This window comes from Dromiciops gliroides, chromosome 6 (genome assembly GCF_019393635.1).
Source record: "Dromiciops gliroides isolate mDroGli1 chromosome 6, mDroGli1.pri, whole genome shotgun sequence".
NCBI lineage: Eukaryota > Metazoa > Chordata > Mammalia > Microbiotheria > Microbiotheriidae > Dromiciops > Dromiciops gliroides.
Window position 1 is genome coordinate 139,885,621 of NC_057866.1, and position 23,563 is coordinate 139,909,183.

General features: G+C 38.2%; 1 protein-coding gene across 1 annotated transcript in view; it reads right to left on the reverse strand.

Moving 5' to 3' along the window:
* Positions 1-962: 962 nt before the first annotated feature.
* LOC122732573 (transmembrane protease serine 11E-like) overlaps positions 963-23,563 on the reverse strand; it is a 67,752-nt gene continuing 45,151 nt past the window's right edge. Inside the window, 7 exon segments of the mRNA XM_043972805.1 lie at positions 963-1,124; positions 2,641-2,783; positions 7,847-8,106; positions 11,732-11,900; positions 13,490-13,528; positions 18,024-18,187; positions 20,126-20,193. Of these exon segments, the coding sequence (XP_043828740.1) occupies positions 963-1,124; positions 2,641-2,783; positions 7,847-8,106; positions 11,732-11,900; positions 13,490-13,528; positions 18,024-18,187; positions 20,126-20,193 (1,005 nt within the window).

Here is a 23,563-nt window from a genome sequence, read left to right on the forward strand (position 1 = left end):
AAAAGACTAAGAGAGGATTCAGGGTGGGGTTAGGAGGACAGATTCTCTTAGAATGGGTTGCAATCTCTACACACTGGAAGGATTGTCTACATTGATGAGACAGCAGACCTACTGAAGTATAAATACTTAAGCTTACTTACATATTGCTTTTATTATCTCCTATGTTTTCTCCCCTACCAATAAATCCATGATTTTATGCTATTTTTAAAAATTAATTTTATTTGCAATTAACAAACATTTTTTTTCTTTCCCTCCCACCTCCCTTTCCCCACTGGAAAGAAAAAAGGAAAAAGACAATCATAACAAATATGGCTAGTCAAGCAAAACAAATTCCTCCATTGGCCTTGTCCAAAAATGTATTTCTTTCTGTATATTCAATTCATCACATCTCTGTCATGAGATAGATGTACTCTTCCTCATCAGTCCTCTAGAATTGTAGTTGGTCATTGTGTTTATCAGAGTTCTTAAGTCTTTCAAAACTATTGTTTTTACAATGTTGTTGTTATATTATAAATTGTTCTGATTCTTCTCACTTCTCTCTGTATCAATTCATATAAGTCTTCCTGGGCTTCTCTACAATTGTCCCTTTCATCATTTATTATGACACAATAATATTCCTCATGGTACCTTTTGCAACAACCTCAATCAGATAGGAAAAAGAAAATTCTATAGCACATACTACTGTGTTTATATAAATTTATTTTTAAAGCAAAAAAAAATTTTGGTTTATTTTGCATTTTCTAATTGTTCACTACCTTTACAAAGGAAGTAAATGCAATAATCTGTGAGAATGGGTAGAAATAATTTCTTCACACTGTTGAAATTCACCTGAGATTCCTGGCCTTAAGTCAAAATCTCAAAGACAGAAACTTTATAGTGAAAGCATAATTAATACATATGGGTTGGTTGGGGTGAGTATGGTCCATAGGTAACTGCATTTCACTTTACAAATTACTTCTCTTTTAGATACCAGTTTGGGTTTCAATCCAATCACGAAAAAAAGTCACTCGAGTATAGACACCTGGCTTATTTGGTTGTGCACATTCATCACCCCAGCTGACTATGCCATAAAGATACCAGATTTCTCTAGAATTTGAACTGACCATAGGTCCACCAGAGTCACCCTAGGGAAAAAATGGAAGAACTGTAATTAGTAATTCTGTTTACAGAAAGGAATTTTGTCAGAAATTTTTTATCATGTATCCATTTCAAAGCATTTAGTATGGCTCATCTCATGAGATGCTCTCTCTGACAATTACTGATGGAGGTTGGGAGAAGAGGGATTTGTTCTTTTTTCTTTTTAAAAGTTGATCTTTATAAAAGGTGGGTCTCTGGAAGGCATGGTAAAAAGGTATGAAGTGGGAAATGTTGATGATTTTTTTTCAAAAGATATATCAATAAAATTTTTAAAAGAATGTCATGGCATAAGAAAATGGGGATGAGGGGAAGGAGGCACCTGTATTTTTCTGAGATATTTGCCAAGGATTTGCACTAATGTAGAAAGATGGCAAATGAAGATGAGCATAGATGAAGGGGCTTAGAGAAGTCAGCCTAAATATAAGTTCATAGGAGAGTTGATCTATTGAAAATTAACATGAGGAGAAGAGAATTGAAAGGAGAAAAAAATTTTAGAAATAGCTTGCATGATGAAAGTCTTGCAGTGCTCAAGAGATTAATCAAAGCATTGCCAAGTAGACATGAAAGTTAAGTGAAAAATCAGTATAAATTTGTTTAAGTTAGCACAGCATTTCCCCCCACTAAGAGCACTCAAAAACCCAAGGAGCAGGAGCAGAGAAAGCAGCGAGATGGTGACAGTAGTCTACTAGTCAGGGTCTGTACAGTGAGCTCGACAGAGTCGATATATACAGAGCCACAAAGAGGCTAACCCCTGGGGCCAAGGGTCTGAATGGAATCTATTGAAGCTAGAAGAGAGCTAATAGCTCCAGCAAAGTGGGAAAGTTTGAGAGAGAGTAGGTAAAGAAAGTTGTGATCAGAGGAGGGAGGTATTGACTTTTAAATCTCCAAAAGGTATCATATTCTAGTGTAACAGTGGAGGGCACAGGGGCAGCTAGGAGGCACAGTGGATAGAGCACTGGCCTTGGAGTCAGAAAAACCTGAGTTCAAATCTGGTCTCAGATACTTGACACGCACTAGCTGTGTGACCTTGGGCAAGTCACTTAACCCCAATTGCCTCACCAAAAAATAAAAATAATAAAAGAATGTATAAGATTCCTTTATATATACCACCAGAGAGATAATTATGATTCTATCCAATGATCCTTAAAAAACAAAACAAAACAAAACAAAACAAAACAGTGGAGGACACAGACCTTAGAGAATGTTTATATCTTTCTTTTCATGTGTGTTTTAAGAGGAGTTTGTAATATATCTTTACTCATTCCAATTCAATTCATGGAGACTTGGTGAACTTGTTTCCATCTATGTATGACAGAGGGTTCCTTACTCCCCACTATACTTGTTTTCTATACTACATTTTGTATGATATTGAAATACAAGAGATTAATGAGGTGTTTTCAAATAATTATGCATATTCAAGCATGCACTAGTTATTTAACCCCTATCAATTACAAAATATCTATGGTCCCTAAAGATAGCATGCAAAAAAACACTTTGGTTTACCTGACAAGCATCTTTTCCTCCTTCTAAATAGCCAGCACATATCATTCCAGGGCTAATAGCATTGTTGTAAACTTGTGGCTGGTTGCAAGTTTGAGTATCTATGATATTCACTTGTACTTGCTGAAGATGGTTTACACTAGTACCTAAAGTCAAGGGAAGGGTAGAATGGTGTTAGTCTTTAAATATACATACATACATATATACACACTATAAGGGGCTAAAATTCTAGCTAGTCTGTCTAAAATATCTAATGAGTGGTTGCCAATAAATTATAAGCTTTAGCAAGAGTTAGACTTTTAAGCATTTATTAAGGAGAATAAGAATTTGGTGGAGAGAAAGAGGCCTAGATTCAGCTATCTATCTCAGGAAGCCCACATTTCTGCTCCACTCTCCACAAGAGTCCTGATGAAAGAGCCCGAGAGAGCCAGCCTCACCCCTTCTTCCTCCCACAAGCTTCCTGTGAAACTGGGAACATACCGTCCACAAACACACACACACACACACACACACACACACACACACACACACACACAGCTCCAAGCTAATTGGCTGGTAGCTTTGATAGACAGTACCCACAAGCAAACGTCACTTCCCGATGCCAAGGAAAAGCCACATGGCTTGCCCGCAGATGCCTTCTCCTCATGGGGGAGCTTTTCTACAGTAACTCTCCAGCAGGTAGCATCACTCCAATCATTACAATACACACACACACACACATATATATGTATGTATATATAAATGTATAACTTAAATACATGCCCTGTATGACCATAGATCAAAAAGGTGATAGCACCATCAAATTTCAATATATTCTAAACAAAATAGCTAGATGCCTAGGAAAGAACTCTCATATTAATTAAGCCCAGCTGGATAATGCAATTGCAGTAGGATATGTGTTGATCATGTTATGTTGTCATCTAGATATCCTAATGGAATATCTATTTCACCCCCTCCTTCTAAACTTAATCACTTGTAAAAAGTTAATGGTTTGGTGCTGTGAGAAAATAATGAGATTTGGCAGATACTCAAAGGCTCACCTGGAGATTAATCTAAAGTGATTGAATTAAGTGAGAGTAATTGACTTTGCTAATTAGCCTACTTCAAGTTAATTAGATTGTAATCACATCTGGCTGGCCCTTAAGGAGGCATTGTTCTCAGAAGCTAAGGACTTTGAACTCAAATCGACCACCTTCAAGTCCAGTGAACCAATGGATTTGGATGACACCTACCAATCAGCTTGAAGCAGTGTGTAAGGACCACCTCTGCTCCAGACCTATAAAAAGCTTCCTCACTCAATTTGGTAGTTCATGGTTGAAGCAGGCTCATGGCAGAGGACTTGAGAAAGAACCAGATCAAGCTGGAACTCTAGGCTAGATAGGCCTTTTCTTAACTCTACATGTTCTTTTTTTTCTAATACCTAGTATGCTTTAATAAATGCTTAATGCCCAAAGACTGGTGCTAAAGCTCCTAATTTAAGGCTCATTAGATTTTAGACACCATAGATAGAATTTTAGGCCCTTACAGTGCCCTCTGACCAGAAATTATTTTGTATGTATTTCATATATAATTTTCTATGTATATGTTGTCCCTTTCCTCTTCCCAAAGAATGTAAGTTTTCTGTATCTTCCTCTTCCTACTTTCTTTCTGTATCTTCCTGTCCTACTTTTGTCCTGTCTATCATTGAAGTTGCCCTCCTTTTGGCCAAATTTATAGTCTAGTAGGGTCAATGACATGGATGAAAATAAGTGTGCTATAGGTAAAATGGGTTATGAACAAAGGAAATATCTAGACAAAGAAATATGAAATATGAAGGAGGTGGAAAGTATCATTTTCATTGAGTAGCATAAGAGAAGGTTTTGAGGAAGAGATAGTGCCTCAGCCACAGAATTGCAGTGAGGTCTTCCAGTTCAAACTTTATCTTAGAAAGAATCCCCTTGAGGCCATACCTGACATGTTTATTCAGCCTTTGCTTGAAGACTTTTAGTGAGGGGAACATGACCTCCAGAGAGAGCCCCTGTTCACCCTCTGGACAGCTCTAATTGTTAGGAAGTTTCTAAAACTCACTCACTCTCTGTAGCATCTACCCATTGCTCCTAGTTCTGCCCTTTGGGTCCAAGAGGAATATCTAAACCTCAGCCCTGTGAGTACATAAGGTTTCCTGCCAAGTGCCTCCTAAGTCTTTTCCAAGATAAAATCCTCAGTTCTTCAACCAAGAAAGAGAATTTCAACAGGTAGCATTATGAAAGACAGTCCATAAGACACTTTTTCTGCAATGTAGAGTACATGAAGGCAGAATAAAATAAGGCTAGAAAGGTTGGTTAGAGTCAGAATATGCAAGGCCTTAAAGGCCAGACAGAGGAGCCTACATTTTATCCTACAGATAATGGAGAGCCCTGAACCTTTTTGAGCAAGGAAATGACATAGTGAGAACTATATATTAGAAACTTTTAAATCAATATTGTGGGCAACTAGATGGTACAGTAGATAGAGCTCTGACCCCAAAACCAGGAAAACCTGAGTTCAAATTTGCCTTACTATCTGTGTGACCCTATGCAAGTCACTTGACCTTGTTTGTCTCAGTTCCTCATCTGTAAATGAACTGGAAGAGGAAATGGCAAACCACTCCAGTATCTTTGCTAAGAAAATACCAAATGGGGTCATGAAGAGTCAGACAAAACTGAAAAGACTGAACAGTAATAAAAACCAACATTCTATCATTTGACATTCCAGCTTGATGTCACATACAATTTTGATCATTGATATCATCTGTGCCTTCATCTCAAGTTATTGACAAAAATATTAAATAAAATAGGGTAAAGAACAGAGGAATGTGGCATTCTACTAGAGAGTTTCCTCCAGATTAAGAGTCATCCATTAGTCAAAATTCTTAAGGTCTAATTGGGAAATGTGTTGATTTCTTGATGCAATTATACTTCTTTGTTATAGGGGTGGGGTATGTGAGAAAGGATCCCTGGGAAGTAACAGCAATATTTTGTTAAGCATCAATAATATTTTAATTTATTTGGGCCCAGTCATTCTATCATCATCCAATTCTGTCTACCTCTCCATTTTTTCTTGCTGTAATCTAGGCTATGTTGCTCACATTCTGCTGATCTACCAGTCTGGTAACCCTGTCAAAAAAGACAAGGTATTTCTTGTGTGATTTCTTATGAACAAGCAAGAGTATCCAGTGTTTCTCTCTCTAAATGCTCACAAATCACACCTAGAATAATCTGTTCTAATATTTTTCCAGGAATTCATGTCAAAGTCACCAGCCTTGAGTATACAGTTGGCTTCTGTGACACCATAATTTCCTCATTTTCTTCCTACTTCTCATGATTTTCACTACCTCGATTATAGTTTTGACCCTCCTTACCTTTTGCTTAATTGTCACAAGCATTTCCTAATAGCCATACCTCCCTTAAACTCTTCTTTCACTTCAGTTTATACCACATGGCCAGATTGGACTTCTTGATGCATAGGTATAATCAATTCAATCCATTGCTCAAAAATCTATAGAAAAACTTACTGAACCCCTTCCTGATATTTAAGTATCTCCAAAATCTACCTACCAATCACCTCTCTCTCCAGTTTAGTCTTTGCTCCAAATAATCAAGATCATTCAGTTTTACCTAAACACATCCCATTATTTACCACCTCTGTGTTTTTCCTGACATGACTTCTTTCAAATGGAATGCCCTCTATCCTGTTCTGCCTGGTGATGTACCCTGAAATGTTACTTCTTAAATGAAGTATTCTCTACCTTCCACAAATATTATTTATTTCTCCCTTATCTGATTTCATAAGACTTGAAACTCCTCTTGCCTATTTGTACTCTTCTTGTTGTTCAGTCATTTTCAGTGGTGTCCAACTTTTCGTGACCCCATCTGGAGTTTTCTTGGCAAAGAAACTAGAGTGGTTTGCCATTTCCTTCTCCAGCTCATTTTGCAGATGAGTAAACTGAGGTAAACAAGGTTAAGTGACTTGCCCAGGGTTTTAGTGCTGGTAAGTTTTCTGAAGCCAGATTGGAACTCAAGAAAAAAAATCTTCCTGACTCAGCCCAGGCACTCTATCCACTGTACCACCAGCTGCCATACTTGTGTTCTACTTGTGTTTTATTTCTGTACATCATTTTCCCTTTAGAGTTTGCAAGTCTTATTTGTCTGTATACTTTCCAGCATTCAGCATAGTTAACAACAGGTACTCAAATACACAATAGGTGAGTTATGTCAATATCATGGGTAATTCCCAGTGTAGGAATTCCCTCTTCCAGTACAAATTGCAGCCTATCTCTAACTTAGTAGATCTAAGTCCCAGGAAACTGTTTGAAATACATAGAGGTAAAGTTTCTTGATCAGGATTATACAGCTAGCAAGTGTCTTCCTGACATGAAGTCCAGCACTCAATTCATGACTCTAATGTTATTGCTAACAGGAATCATACATAGTAGACTGGTGGTTAATAAATGTTCACTGAATAGATGTCTACCACCACAGCAACATGGTATCATAGTGATGGAAAAGTTTATGGATATTCATCCCTAATTACCCAACTTACTGCCAAGCCTGATTTTAGCCTTATCTACTGGCTGACCAGCAAAGTGTGGCATCACATGGAGTCAACAGACACTTATTAAGTGCTTACTATGGAATAATACCTATGTTCTATACTATGGTACTTAAGCGCTTACTTATTAAGTGCTGAAGATACAAATAAAGGTTAAAAAATAGCCCCTGCCCTTAAGAAGCTTGCATTCTAATGGGGAAGACAACATGAAAACAATTATATGAATATAAGATATATATATATATATAATAAATGGGAGGTCATCTCAGAGGAAAGGCACTAGCATGAGGCATTGGGAAAAATCTTCAGAAGAAGATGGGATTTTAGTTGAGTCTTGGAAGGAAGCTAAGGAAACAGGAAGATAGAAAGCATATCAGGCATAGGCTAAAAGGCAATGTGAAAACAGAGTTAGGAGATGGAGTGTTGTGTAGAAAGAGCAGCAAGAAGGGTAATGTCACTAGATCATCAAGGACATGGAAAAGAATAAAAGAAAAAAACTGGAATGGAAGAAAGGTGCCAGCTTGAAAAGGGCTCTAAAAGCCAAACAGATTTTATATTTGTTCCATTATATTCTAGCCTATCAGTGACTTAAAGTATTAGGGTCTACTACTGCACATTTAGTTTCTGTTCAAGTGCTCACCATCATTTCTCTGTGCTCCGAATCCTGTGACATATGCCAGAGAACCTGGGTTGATTTTATGAGATGCATCTGGGAGGCACACTCGATGCACAGCGTTTGTGTAAGGAACAGGTTTAGAAAGCTCCAGGACAGCAATGTCATTGTCATGGGATGGATACTTGTAGTTTTCATGAACAATAATCCTCTTGATGCCTTGCCTCTCTTTGGGGGGATTTATTGTCAAACCAAAAGAAGCAGTCCATCTGGATGGGTCCTTATAACTGAAAAGGGGAATGAAAAGCACTTTCCATGAGCTGCCACTACATTATCATAACCAATTTCACTTCATAGGTATTCAAATAACTTGTTCTTTTATTGAAGGTCTAAATTTCAACACACAAAAACAAACACTTCCCTCAGACTACATTGGTTAGGGAGAAATTAGGGGAAGGACGTATGATTATAGAGTCAAGGTAGGGTGTAATTCCAACAATATGCTTCCCAGAACTTGATTCTCTGCTAATCTGAACCATCAGGCTTCCTTCATCTTCATACAACACTATGTGGCTTCAAAAACATCTGGTCAGAGCATATGTTGTATATTCAAAAAGGGAGAAATTGATCCTTTCTGTCTTTAACCCTACTGTCCTGATCTTCTGCTTTCTAATGTAACCCCTTGCAGACAAGGATAATCTTGCTACTTGTATTTGTACCTCCATCATTTATCATAGTTCCTAGCACATAATGAACACTTAATAAATTGCTTTTTGTTCATTGATTCATAAGTGTAGGTAGTCTGATTATGCTGGGAACCATGGGATCCTTGGCATTACATTGAGGAATCTTTAGGAATTATGTATTTCAGGGAAAAAATGAGTTAGAACAACCCATTTTATTCACTTCAACACAACCACCAAATTTCACTTACTTAATCTGGGGTTTCTAAAATATTGCATTGAATTATCTTTCCTTCACCATACTTACTGCAGGGATTCATTACAGCATCAATATAGACATTTTCTCTAACAATATAGATGAAAATCCTTCCATACCTTAGGAGATGGTTTTTCTGTATTGTGGCTACTTTGATGAGCCTTCCCTGCTTAACTAGTTAGGGTCATTCTTAAACAATATACACACAGTCTATTCCTGGTCCCATACTCCATAAAATTATAAGAATTGTCATAATAATGGCCAAGTAGAACATAAACCAGCTGAAACTGTGCCTGATTCAAATTCAGTCAGGGGGTTGGATGTAGTACAAAATTGGGAAGGAAGGAAGGAGGGAAGGAAGGAAGGAAGGAAGGAAGGAAGGAAGGAAGGAAGGAAGGAAGGAAGGAAGGAAGGAAGGAAGGAAGAAAGAAAGAAAGAAAGAAAGAAAGAAAGAAAGAAAGAAAGAAAGAAAGAAAGAAAGAAAGAAAGAAAGTGGGGAGGAAGAAAGGGAGGGAGGAAGGAAGGAAGGAAGGAAGGAAGAAAGAAAGAAAGAAAGAAAGAAAGAAAGAAAGAAAGAAAGAAAGAAAGAAAGAAAGAAAGAAAGAAAGAAAGAAAGAAAGAAAAAGAAAGTAGGGAGGAAGAAAGGGAGGGAGGAAGGAGGAAGGAAGGAAGGAAGGAAGGAAGGAAGGAAGGAAGGAAGGAAGGAAGGAAGGAAGGAAGGAAGAAAGGAAGGAAGGAATGAAGAAAAAGAAAGAAAGAAAGAAAGAAAGAAAGAAAGAAAGAAAGAAAGAAAGAAAGTGGGGAGGAAGAAAGGGAGGGAGGAAGGAAGGAAGGAAGAAAGAAAGAAAGAAAGAAAGAAAGAAAGAAAGAAAGAAAGAAAGAAAGAAAGAAAGAAAGAAAAAGAAAGTAGGGAGGAAGAAAGGGAGGGAGGAAGGAGGAAGGAAGGAAGGAAGGAAGGAAGGAAGAAAGAAAGAAAGAAAGAAAGAAAGAAAGAAAGAAAGAAAGAAAGAAAGAAAGAAAGAAAGAAAGAAAGAAAGAAAGAAAGAAAGAAAGAAAGAAAGAAAGAAAGAAAGAAAAAGAAAGTAGGGAGGAAGAAAGGGAGGGAGGAAGGAGGAAGGAAGGAAGGAAGGAAGGAAGGAAGGAAGGAAGGAAGGAAGGAAGGAAGGAAGGAAGGAAGGAAGGAAGGAAGAAAAAGAAAGAAAGAAAGAAAGAAAGAAAGAAAGAAAGAAAGAAAGAAAGAAAGAAAGAAAGAAAGAGGGGAGGAAGAAAAGGAGGGAGGAAGGAAGGAAGGAAGGAAGGAAGGAAGGAAGAAAGAAAGAAAGAAAGAAAGAAAGAAAGAAAGAAAGAAAGAAAGAAAGAAAGAAAGAAAGTGGGGAGGAAGAAAGGGAGGGAGGAAGGAAGGAAGGAAGGAAGAAAAAGAAAGAAAGAAAGAAAGAAAGAAAGAAAGAAAGAAAGAAAGAAAGAAAGAAAGAAAGAAAGAAAGAAAGAAAGAAAGAAAGAAAGAAAGTGGGGAGGAAGAAAGGGAGGGAGGAAGGAAGGAAGGAAGAAAGAAAGAAAGAAAGAAAGAAAGAAAGAAAGAAAGAAAGAAAGAAAGAAAGAAAGAAAGAAAGAAAGAAAGAAAGAAAGAAAGAAAGAAAGAAAAAGAAAGTAGGGAGGAAGAAAGGGAGGGAGGAAGGAGGAAGGAAGGAAGGAAGGAAGGAAGGAAGGAAGGAAGGAAGGAAGGAAGGAAGGAAGGAAGAAAGAAAGAAAGAAAGAAAGAAAGAAAGAAAGAAAGAAAGAAAGAAAGAAAGAAAGAAAGAAAGAAAGAAAGAAAGAAAGAAAGAAAGAAAGAAAGAAAGAAAGAGGGGAGGAAGAAAGGGAGGGAGGAAGGAAGGAAGAAAGAAAGAAAGAAAGAAAGAAAGAAAGAAAGAAAGAAAGAAAGAAAGAAAGAAAGAAAGAAAGAAAGAAAGAAAGAAAGAAAGAAAGAAAGAAAGAAAGAAAGAAAAAGAAAGTAGGGAGGAAGAAAGGGAGGGAGGAAGGAGGAAGGAAGGAAGGAAGGAAGGAAGGAAGGAAGGAAGGAAGGAAGGAAGGAAGGAAGGAAGGAAGGAAGGAAGGAAGGAAGGAAGGAAGGAAGGAAGGAAGGAAGGAAGGAAGGAAGGAAGGAAGGAAGGAAGGAAGGAAGGAAAGAAGGAAGCATTTATCAATCATCTACTATGCACCAGACATGGTGCTAACCACTTTACAAATATCTTATTTGATCCTCACAATAATACTAGAAGAGAGGTAATACTGTTATCACCATTTTATAGCTAAGAAACTGAAACAGACAAAAGTTAAGTGACTTGTCCAGGGTCACACAGCTAGTATCTTAAGGCTAAATCTGAACTCAGGTCTTGATTCCTTACCCAGCATTCTACCTACTGTACCACCTGGTTGTCAGAGAAAAATATGACAGAAAGTAGTGAGCCCAGCAACACAGTGTGAGTACAGTCATACTGGGAAAAGGTAAACCATCCACCAGAGAGTGTTTCTAGGGTTGTTGAACCCTAAAACTCCAGAGTACTAGAAAGTAAGGCACGGAGTTGAAGGAAGCATGCCTTCCCCCCACCCCATGCAAGATTCTAAAGCAAAGCCCTTTTTGCTTTATACCAGTTACCAGCTTTGAATCCATACTCCATTCAACCATCTGTTTCTTCTTATGGTACCAAGAGACCTAGAGAAGCATAGGTATGCCTCTTCCATTAACATCAGTGTTTAAGAACGTCCCCAAATATCCTAGTTTCAATTAATAAGCCATTGGCAGTTTATCATCCCTGAATTTGGATCAAATCTATTTTTATTTCCATCCTACACTCCCTCATCAGATAAAGAAGTGCTTTTAAAAAATGCATCTAACTTTAATTCATCCAGATTCAAATGCCCTCCCCTCTTCTCAGGGGCCAAACCCCAGTCCTTTCTCACTCACCCAACTCCAAGGGGAGTCTCTGGACTTACTTTCTGAAGCAGTGAGCAGCACTGACAAGCCACGTGGCATTGATCAAGGTTGCCCCACAACGATGAGATCCATCCCACTGCAAACTGGCCTGCCAGGGCCATTCACCTTCTTGTTCTACTGCATTTCCCCCAACTATCCTGTCACTTGTGCTAGTCCGTGTCCCACAGCCTGTCACAAAGAGAAGGGGCTGTTAGTTTTCCTTCATTTCCTTAGTAGCATTCGTGTGCTACTGTCTAGGAATTTATTTTGGTTTTGGTTCTTTGTTGTTTTGTTTGGAGGGGGCAGAATAGGTTGTTGGAATTTGTTTGCTTCCCATACACACACACACCCTTAGATATAGCATGATAGTATTACCAAGCAGCCAATATGCCCCCCTGCTAATCCAACACAAAAAGATCTTGCCCACACGCCCTATCTCCCTGACTCTAGCACTTAGGATGACAAATGGAGGAATGACAGCTTTCAGGCCAGGATGTGTTAATGAGCTATAGTTCCTCACCTATGAAACACAGTTTCTGAATAACTGAACTAAAGTCATAGGGACACTGAAGTGGGAAAGATGTGTAGATCTTGAATTTTATGACAAATACAAGGATTTCTGCAAGGCCTTTAGTAACTCAATTACAAGCATTTTAACTAGTACCAGCTATGGGAGTATGGGATTAAGTCCCAGCATGGGAACTATGTATTTGTGGGGGCAAAAGCAGCCCAGAAATAGAACAAGTATATCAGTTTATAGTCCCACTGTTAAATCATTTTTAGAGAACATTTGCCACAACATACAATAGAGTTTCTTGTTCCATAGTTTACCTACCTCACCCACCCTCCCAGGAATAGTAAGGCATGGTGCTTGCCACTGATATAGGGGCTAAACTCTCAATTGGGGATGTGGCATAGTGAATAGAGAACTAGCCTCAAAACTAGGAAAAACTGGCTCTAAGTCCCATCTCAGGCAAATGCTACCCATATGATTTGGGTCAAGTTGTTTAACCTTTCAGTGCTCTAAGCAACTCTCTGAAACTATAAATCGCAGAGAAGGTGTCAACTTGCATCTCCCACAGAGAGGAAAAATGAATTTCCCTCCTCTGTGCCAATGAAATTATAGAACTTATCCCTGTCCCTATTAATGATAAGACCTGATGCTATGTTCTCTCCAAAGATACTCCTAAAAATAACTCTTTAGGAGCAAGGAAACATACAATCCACACAGTTGAGCAAAGATGTTGAATCCAGCATTCATTTCAAATTCCATAGACTCACAATAATTGTGGAGAGGATAATTAGCTGAAATGGAAGTCATATCAGCCAACTCAATCATAGTCTAGATCTTTACAGCATTTCCTAGTAGGTGAAGTCACTCCATGATGTCAATATGTGCTCTGATGACCTCCCACATGCACATAGCTCTTTCTAGTGACACTATATTCCTAAACCAGATTGTTTCTGGTTACTCACTAGAAGTGCAACAAACCAGAGCAACTACCTATTCTCTATCCAAGATGACATCCCAAAGCTAGGCCTAATTCAAAAAGAGAAATGCATGTCTTAAATTTTTTTTTGGTGGGGCAATGAGGATTAAGTGACTTGCCCAGGGTCACACAGCTAGTAAGTGTCCAGTGTCTGAGGCTGGATTTGAACTCAGGTCCTCCTGAATTCAGGCCAGTGTTTCTTCCATTGTGCCATCTAGCTGCCCCTTAAATTTTGTTTTATGTTAAGACAATTCTATTGCCTTATTTTAATAAATAAGTTGAACTTACAGTTATTCAGATAGTTATCCGTTTCTGTCTTGTTGATATCTGAAACACACAGAAATAGAGGTCAAGATGATCTCAACACACATCAGACTTATATTGTGTCACATTTGGTCACTCTGGGTTTCCTCGAAAATGTTCGATACCTAATGGGTCTCTCATTGCAAGTCAAATGCCAAGTGATTAAAAAAAACTGTCTGGAATCTGTTATGTGGAAGGCAACTGTGTATTTCCTTTATTTTTTTCTGGTCAACGAACATAAACTTCATAACTTACTAAATTAAATTAACTGCCTTTAAAAATACTTATGTAAAAATTGAAGAAATAAAATTGTAAATCAACAAATCAACAAGAATTTATTCACCCACTACAAGCAAAACATTATGATAGGTGCTGTGTGAGGATATAATCATGTACAAAGAATGAAACAATTACTACCTGCAAGGAGCTTGCATCCAAATGAAGGAGACAGCAAGCACATATATAAATAAATACAGAATAAATACAAATATATTAAAAGTATTTAAATGACCAATGTGAAGGCACGGAGCTGGGAGATGGAGGGTACTTTTTTGTGGGAGGCAGAGAAGGCCAGTCTGGCTAGATGCCCAAATGTGAAAGTGGGAGAAATGGCAAAAGAATCTAAAAAGATAGGTTGGATCCAGGTGGCACAGAGCTTTAAAAGCTAAACACAGGAGTTTATATTTTATCCTAGAGGCAATGGGAAGCCAATGGAATTTGTTGTGTAAGAGAGTCACCCCCTGAGATCTCCACTTAAGGAAGATTACTTAGGCAACAGAGTATATAGGGTAGGCTGGAGTGGCAAGAGCCTTGAGGCAGAGAGAACCATTAGAAGGCTGTTGCAGTAATTTAGGTGAGAGATGATAAGAGCCTGTACTAAGGTGGCAGCTGTGTGAAAAGAAGGGTTTGGATGTAAGAACTGTTGTGTAGGTAGCATATTATAGCATAGTCTTACAATATTATTCCCTATAGGGATCCTGAAAAAAAAACGGGCTCCTCAAAATGCCTTTAAATGTTATTTCATAGCTGCTGATTACTTGACAGAGAAGCTACAGATCAGAAAAACTTAAAGCTAAATTGATAACAAGCCACTAGCGAATGAAGTTCACACAGAAATTAAAAAGGCAACATATACCCGGAACTATCATGTAAGTTATGAATAAAATTGATAATAGACAGTTGCTGAAGGCATAACACTGACTGATGGATTAATTTACATTTCTAAGTGACATTAGCTGTTCATAGCAGTATTCACATGTACTAGTGAAAGGCTATAATTTAATTTAATTCAGGAACACAGCGGTTTTTTTGTGTGGTTTTTTTTTTTTTTGGTGACTTGTCCAGGGTCACACAGCTAGTAAGTGTTAAGTGTCTGAGGTCACATTTGAACTCAGGTCCTCCTGAATCCAGGGCCAGTGCTCTATCCACTGCGCCATCTAGCTGCCCCCCAGGGCTTCTTTCTAAAGTTATTATGCCTATCCTGTACCTGGGAAGACCTAGCCACAGTGTTTCAAATATCATTTCAGCAAAAGGAATGGCAAGTAGGCATTTTATTTCTGGTCCCAGTATATTTTCAACATCCCTGTGATATGCTGGCTCAGGGTCCCCATGGGTGGAAGAACTAACCACTGCTTTAGATAAAGAGGGAGGGAAAACATCTGTGGGAAATCTTACAAACCCTTTGAAATCAATTACCTCTTGGTTTCTGTGACTATAAATCAGGGTCCCCTGATCTACTTTAGGACTTAGGGAGATGTAAAATGAAAGAGCTAAGCCCAGGTTTCTCTAGATACCTGGAATTTGGGTTTAGGGAATCTGCTTTTATGGATCTCCCGTCATCAGTAAGATCACAAATATGCTGACCTGCAAACTCAAGTCCCCTTTCATGATCATAAGGGTATGTGTGGAGAGTAATGTTTTCTGAACAGGGACTCAGACTCTGGTGAAGAAAACTCCTTTTTACAAAACTTGATTAAAAGCACACTTTATTTTCTTGAGATTGGTCCTTTCCCACAGAACTACAACCTTCAGTCAATATAACTGCATAATAAGTTATAAGAAATCTTTAGAAAAGTACCCATGGGTGCAGGTTGCTTTTAATCAGAGGCAAAAATGTTTACTCCGTCCTTACCAGAATTGCTTATTTAAATGACCTCCTTGTGAAGACTGACTCACTATGTAGTTCATAGGGTTCCAATGAAGGTCAAATGAAATAATATAGATGAATATTTTGTAAACTGGAAGGTAATCTCTCAATGTAAGCTGTTAGTGCAAGAAGCAGCATGACATAGCATGGTACTAAGGGAAAAGCACTTCATTTAGAGTCAGAGAATCTATATTTGAATCCCACACTAAATATTTAGCATCTGTTTGACACTGGGCAAGTAAATAAATGTCCCTCTCAGTTTCCTAAGATGTACAAAAGGGGGTGGTGGGTGGGAATGAAACGATTTATAAGACTGTATGGTTCCATCCAGGTTTAAATCCCATGACATTATATAATATAAGAAGCCTACATTTGTTTAGTGAATTTAACTTCTGTATTATAGAAAGGGTTTTCCATCAGAACTTTTTAATGGTACTAGCCTGGCAAGCCATGTGATTATTCAATATTTCACACAAAGGAATAAATCATTTCCCCAAACTGCACACTAATTGCAACAAAAATTATAGAACTAAAAGCAGTTTTACAATACTCAGTCCAAACTTATCCATCTTATAGATAAAAAAGAAATCTGAGGTCCAGATGAGTTCAAGTGACTTTCCCAAGCCACACAGCTAATTAATGTCAGAGTTAGGACTAGAACCTATATTCCCTGTCTCCCTGGAAGTTCTGTTTCTACAACAATATGACTAATGAAGTAGTGACTTCCTCAATTTGGTCTTTCCTTAATCCAAAATAATTGAAGATCCATCATATTTAAAAGAATTTCAAACATTCCATATGAACATTGTAAGCTCCTTCAGGGAAGAAACATTCTTTCTGCTTGAATTTGCATTCCCAGTGCTTACCATGGTACCTGGCACATAGCCATAGGTGCTTGTTGACTGACAGGCAGACTATGATCAAGGGAACTTGGCATATCAATACTGCATTTCAAATATACACATGCATACAAATGAAAAGGGAAAGGAAGGAAGGAAGGAGAAAGGAGGGGCGGAGAGAGACAGAGACAGAGAGACAGAGAAGGAGGAAGAGAAAGGAGGAGGGCAGTATGGTATAGTGAATGGCTAGAGAGCTAGCTTGGAAGCCAGGAAGACATGGATTTAAGTTTTGTTTTTGACATGAAAGTCCCTGGGTAAGTCACTTAACTTGTCAGTGATCTAGGTAACTTTTTTGTAAAGAATTTTAGAGAGGTTAAAACTTTCTTACCTGGAAGTTCTCTATACCAATGAAATCACAAGTCCAGTCCCTACTCCCTATCCATATATGTGTATGTATATATACATATGTAATACCTTGTATATTAATACTACATTTATTTGAGAAGGGAGGTGGATAGGATGAAGTACTTTTCACATACTATAACCTCAGAAGAACTCATAGTAGCCTGAAAGAAGACAGAATCATGGTAAAGAGAAATGATTTCCCTCTCCTATTTCTTTTTTTTCTGTTGAATTGGCTTTATTTATGGAGGAAAAAATGCAGCAACAAGTTGAATCACAGAGAAACTTGAAAGTTTTCTTTTAACTTTACACTCAATGTCTAGGTGACTCTCATCCTGAGGATGGCTGAGGCAACCTAAATTTCAAAAGATCCAGGTTAAAATCTAAGAAGGTGTAAGTGTTGTAGTTATGGTGTTGAAGGTTCTTGTATGTAGTATTATCAAATGGCTCAGCATTTTCAGTCTTTTGTGGTGGCTGTTGCATTTTAGACTTCTTTTGTTTTTCCTTTTCATTGCCTCCTGATTTTGTAAAGAAAAATACTGTTGAAGCAAATTCTCGAAGCCCCCATGGTTTTAGTTGTATGGACTTCAGTACTGCTCCTTGGCCTAGTCCCAGGATACAGGAAAAGGCCATGGCTTTAAAGTTGGGGGAACTAGCCGAGGTTAACCCATCCAGAGGATGTTAGAGGGGTGCCCCCACCTCCCTCTCCTATTTCTAATCATATTCTATGGGTCATGGACAAGATAATCCTTTCCAGGGTCATGGAAAGGATATGCTGCCATATGCTTTTGTCTTTGGAAGCTGAAGGGCAGCATGGACCCTATCCTATTTTAGAAGTATGGGGGCACTGTGTAGTATCATTTTAGGAGCTGGTTAGATTGTACAGAGAGCAGAGGAGAAGAGAAGAGAGGAGAGGAGAGGAGAGGAGAGGAGAGGAGAGGAGAGGAGAGGAGAGGAGAGGAGAGGAGAGGAGAGGAGAGGAGAGGAGAGGAGAGGAGAGGAGAGGAGAGGAGAGGAGAGGAGAGGAGAGGAGAGGAGAGGAGAGGAGAGGAGAGGAGAGGAGAATGCCCTAAATCCACATGAATACTGTTCTGTGCAAGAAAGGCAAATTATAGAAAATCGGAAAACTTGCCTGTGAGCACAACTGATGAAGGGTCTACTTTGGGGGGCCCAGTTGCATGTTGGAGTTTCTCATGCAGCACACGTTGAATTATTTTTTTTATGGATTCAGGATTCTGTGTAGAGGGGAATTTAAAAATCATCAGCATGTGGGCCACCACTCCAGGCTCCTGGGGGCTATGCAATACATAAAACAAAGCAAAACAAACACAAGACCAAAAAGAAATTCAGAAAGCAAATAAAGGATGGAATAATACTAGCAGCTAGCATTTATATTGTGCTTTACAGTTATATTATAGCATATATTATTTATTTAGCCCTCACCGCAATCCTATGACAAACATAGTCCAAATATAATTTTTAGGCAAGGAAATTGCAGCATACGGAGGAACAAACAAGATCTACCCAAAGTCATACAGTTCTTAAATTTGGAATTGAGGGTTGAAACGCAAGTCTTTTTTCAAGTCCAGTGCTCTTTTTGCCTACACAACGCTGCTATTTTTTTGGTCCCTACTTCTTTTGTTTCCTTATTCATTTGACTAATAAAATGAGTGTTAGATTATTTTTCTGGATCCATATTAGCCAGTTTATAGGATCATAGATTTAGAGCTGGAAGGAACCTTAGAGGTCAACTTATAGGTCAACCCAACACCTTCATTTTATAGAGGAGATACTAAGGCCCAGGGTATTGAAATGACTTGTACTAAAGTCACAAAGTAGTAAGCATCAGAAGCAGGATTTTAATCTAGATCCTCTGACTCCAGAGCCAGTGCTCTTTCTACTGTGTTGTTCAGTTGTTTCAGTCATGTCCAATTCTGCATGACCCCATTTGGGGTTTTCTTGACAAACAAATGGTTTGCCATTTACTTCTCCAGCTCATTTTACAGATGAGGAAACTGAGGCAAACAGGGTTGATGAGTTTCCCAGAGTCACACTGCTAGTAAGTGCCTAAGACAGATTTGAACTCAGAAAGATGAGTCTTCATGACTCTGCAACTGGAGCTCTATCTATTATATCATCTAGCTGCCCCTTTCCATTGTACCAACTCATAGAACTGAGATTAGAAGCCAGGTTCTCTGATTCCAATTCAAGTTGTCTTTCAGTCAGTCAGTCAGTTAGTTAATAAATATTTATTAAGAGTCTACTATGGGGGCAGCTAGGTGGCACAATGGATAAAGCACCAGCCCTGAATTCAGCAGGACCTGAGTTCAAATTCAGCCTCAGACACTTGACACTTAACTAGCTGTGTGACCCTGGGCAAGTCACTTAACCCTCATTGCCCTGCAAAAAAAGAGTAGTACATACCAGGTACGTACTAAATATTGGGGATAAAAAGAATGGTAAAAGTCCCTGCTCTCAAGGAATACAACATGCAAACAACTCTATACAAGCAATCAACAAATCAATAGACAGGAAAAAAAATTGGAAAAAATCAATAGAAAAAATGCAATAGAAATAAGGGGGCACCTTGGTGGTTTGCCTCAGTTTCCTCATCTGTAAAATGAGCTGGAAAAGGAAATGACAAACCACTCCAGTATTTTTGCAAAGAAAGCCCCAAATAGGGTCACAAAGAGTTGGACATGACTGAAAATGACTAAACAACAACACATAGAAATTAGGAGGAACAGGAAAGGCTTCCTGCAGGAGATAGGATTTAGCTAGGAATTGAAGGAAGCCAGTGAAACCATAAGGTAGAAGTGAAGAGGTAGAGCTTTCTGTCACACTACAATGATTCTCACATTTAGCTTCACCCATAATAATTATTTTTTAAAAAATACTTTGGGCAGCTAGGTGGCGCAGTGGATAGAGCACCGGCCCTGGAGTCAGGAGGACCTGAGTTCAAATCTGACCTCAGACACTTAACACTTACTAGCTGTGTGACCCTGGGCAAGTCACTTAACCCCAATTGCCTCACTAAAAAAAAAAAAAATACTTTGACCACAAAGTGTTCCTCTAACAACAGTCATCTATAAAATGCATGTATGACATTGGAGTTAGAGGGTATGAACCACATCCAAGAACACAACATCATGATTATAAAAATATTTCAATGCAAACAGATGCCAATCAGCATCTATCTTCATGTACAAAGGAAAATACTTTACATCCACATACCTGAACTTAATAACCTGGGACTTGATGAATTCTCTCCTTAAACTGGATTGATAAAATGCATTTTTAACCTGTTTGAGAAACATTCGGAATGTTAATAAGAGAATGCTGACATACATACTAAACATCACAGAGAACTCACTGGGTCATTCTGAACAAGGTTTGCACATTTCACTCTGCTCTGAACCTGCCTTGGGAATAACTGGATGTGGGATAATGCTAGAGCAAGGGGTGGTCATCTATATGTTCGATATACCTCTTTGGCAATCTGGTGAAATCAACAGATGCCTTCTTAGAATAATGTTTCAAAATGTTTGCAATTACAAAGGAAACGAAGTACATTGAAAAATATTTTGATTAGAAAGCTCACAGACCCCAAGTGGGGATCCCCTACTCTAAAACAAGGAAGAAAGAGAAAGGAAGGGATCCATACCACCATAGCTAGATAGAGAGAGAAAAAAAACAAATTCAGAGATGATGGAAGCTTTGGCAGTTTCAGATAATAGAAACAGTGGTAGCCACAATTCCAGGTGCTTCCTGATAAGCAATTATAGCCTCGGGAATTAATTACCTCAGGGCAGCTTTATACAGCCTCATAATTTTCTTTTGTCATTTTAAAAACTTTATTTTTAATTTATGGAATAAAACAAACATTTCCATAACATAGTATAATGAAAAAGATATTTGCATATGAAACTGTAAATCTGTTATGTACAATTTACTATTCCTTTTAAATATATGACAAAGTTATTATGTACATTTCTTTTTTTCCTTTTTTTTTCTTCCCTCCACCTTGCTCTTTTTAAAATTGACTCAAAGCCAGGAAATATCCCAGCCCTTCAGTAACTTTAGATTCCCAGATGTACACACCTCATTATCCTTCCTGGACCCTCAGTGTACGACTATTGAGAGAAGATAGCCTTCAAAGCTAATGGGAACTTTGGAAAATGGAGAGACAGAGAATATAGTGGTCCAAAACTGGAGATGTCTTCTGTCTTCTCACCCACTGTCTTCTGCCATGGTGAGACCATACATTGAGCACCAAGTTCAGTTCTGAGTGCCACACTTTAGGGAGAGTACTGATAAGCCAAGAGCATTTAGAGGAAGGCAACTAGGATGGTGAAAGGCCTTGAGTTCATGTCACATGAATATCAGTTGAGGGAATTGGAGACAATTAGCCTGGAGAAGAGAAGACTTGAAGGAAACGTGGAGACTTGAGGAGAGCATTGTTGTTGTCCTTCATGTATTCGAGACACTGTCATGTGGATTAGATTTGTTCTACTCAGCCCAAGACAATAAAAGTAGATAAATAAAAACTTCCTAACAGAGCTGTCCAAAAGTAGAATGGTCATCCTTGAGAAGTAGTGGGTTTTCCCTCACCAGAAGTCTCTTAAGCAAAGCCTGAATGACCACTTATGAGGTAAATTATAAAGGCATTTCTCATTTAGCCAAGCATCCAAATTAATGGCTTCTGTGATTCCTTCCAACTCTAAGATTCCTAAGACTTTGTGGTTACCTACAGGACAAAGTACAACGTCCTTGCCCTGACATTTAACATGTTACATAATCGACTTCTAATTTGTCTCTCAAGGATTATCTTCCTTCATGCATATTCTATTCTGATCCAACTGGAACACTCTTATTGTTCTGACTTTATTCTGTGTCCTAGGCCATCCTGCATGTCTAGAAACCACATTTCTGCCTATTAAAATCTCTTTTTTTTCTTCAAGGCTTAGCTTGGGTGTCACTATGAAGCCTTTCCTGTTTCCCAATTGAACATGAAATCTCTCAACTCTTAGAAACCAAGCACTCTTATCTTCCAAATAACACTACCACATCTAAGGTCTCACCTCCACCTCTTTCTCTAAGAAATGTAATCAAATCAACTCTGGGAAGGGTGTATTAATAGAATGTTCCATTGTTCTACTCACCACATTTGTGATTTCCTGGCCATAACGCTCTTCTCCAGTCTATCATTCCCTTTTGTTTTATCTCTCTCACTAGAATGCAAGCTTCTTGAAACCTAGGACTGTTTTGCTTTTGTATTTCATCCCTAGGATTAGCCCAGTTCTTGACACATACTAACTGCTTTACAATTATTTTTATTCATTCATTTATTCATTCTCTCCAAATTTTCATAAATCTATTTGCCTGTATCTCTTCTTTGCCCCATCACATTCTACCTTTTGTCTACTTAATTGTGTACATTTTATCTCCCTATTAAACCATAATAAAATAATTAATTCATTATATCTCCCTATTAAATTGAGGACAGAAACCATGTCATTTTTAAAATTTTGGATCCCCAGCACTTCACTGAGTCCTTTTCAGAAAATGAGTAATTTTTTAAAAATAAATCAAATGGATGAATTTATATTTTCCTTGTTCTTAGATTATAATTAATTCATGCTACTGATTTATAATGGAAAGTATTTGATTTTTGCTACTTTCCCATTGCAAATTAGTTTCAAGACTCCACACTTCTTAAAATTAATTGAACTTGAAAGTTGGTCTCTAAAATTATAAGAAAAATAACACATAATACATCCTCCAAGAAGAGCCTTTGACCTTTTTGCTGTTTTTCTCCTCCCAATTATTTTAATGGATACTAAGATGTTCCTATATCTGTTTAAAGGAATTTGGATCTAATAGCATAGCAAGAATTCCAACTTTTTCATGATTGACACAGAAAGTAAAAAGACTAGGGATTCATTTTTTTACCACTTAAGTTTTAACTACCATTAGACTGAGCTCCAGGAGTGCAAAGGACTGCTTTTGCCTTTCTTTGTAAACCCAATGCTGAGTCCTTTAGGCTTACAATCTAGGTCCCACTCTTGACTCCTCATTATCTCGCTCCCCTATATCCAATATATTACTGAGGCTTGTCACTTTCATCTTTGCAAAGCTCTCAAACATGCCCCCTTCTCTCCTCTAATGCTGCCACCACTCTGGTGTAGGCTGTCACCACTCCATCACCATACCTTGATGAATACAATAGCCTGCTAGGGAGTCTGCATGCCTCTTTTCTCCCCACTCCAATCCATCCTCTATTCAGTTACTAAAGTCATTTTCCTAAAGCACAGGTCTGACCACATCACCCTCCTACTCAATAAATGACGGTGGCTCCCTATTGCCTCTAGGATCAAATATAAAATCTTCTATTAGGCATCACAGCCCTTCATAACAGCCCCGTCCTATTTTCCAGTCTTTTTACACCTTACTACTCTTACTCACTATGTATTTATCCATCCAGTAACACTGGACTCCTGGTTATTCCAGGAGTGATATACTCAATCTGTCAGGTGTTGGTATTTTCTCTGTTTTTCCCCAAGCCTAGTATGCTTTCCCTCCTCATCTCTGCCTACTGGACTTCTTCTTTTTTTTTTTTTTTAGCTTTTAGGAAAGCTAAATAGCTATACTGAGAAAGTATAGTAAAAACAG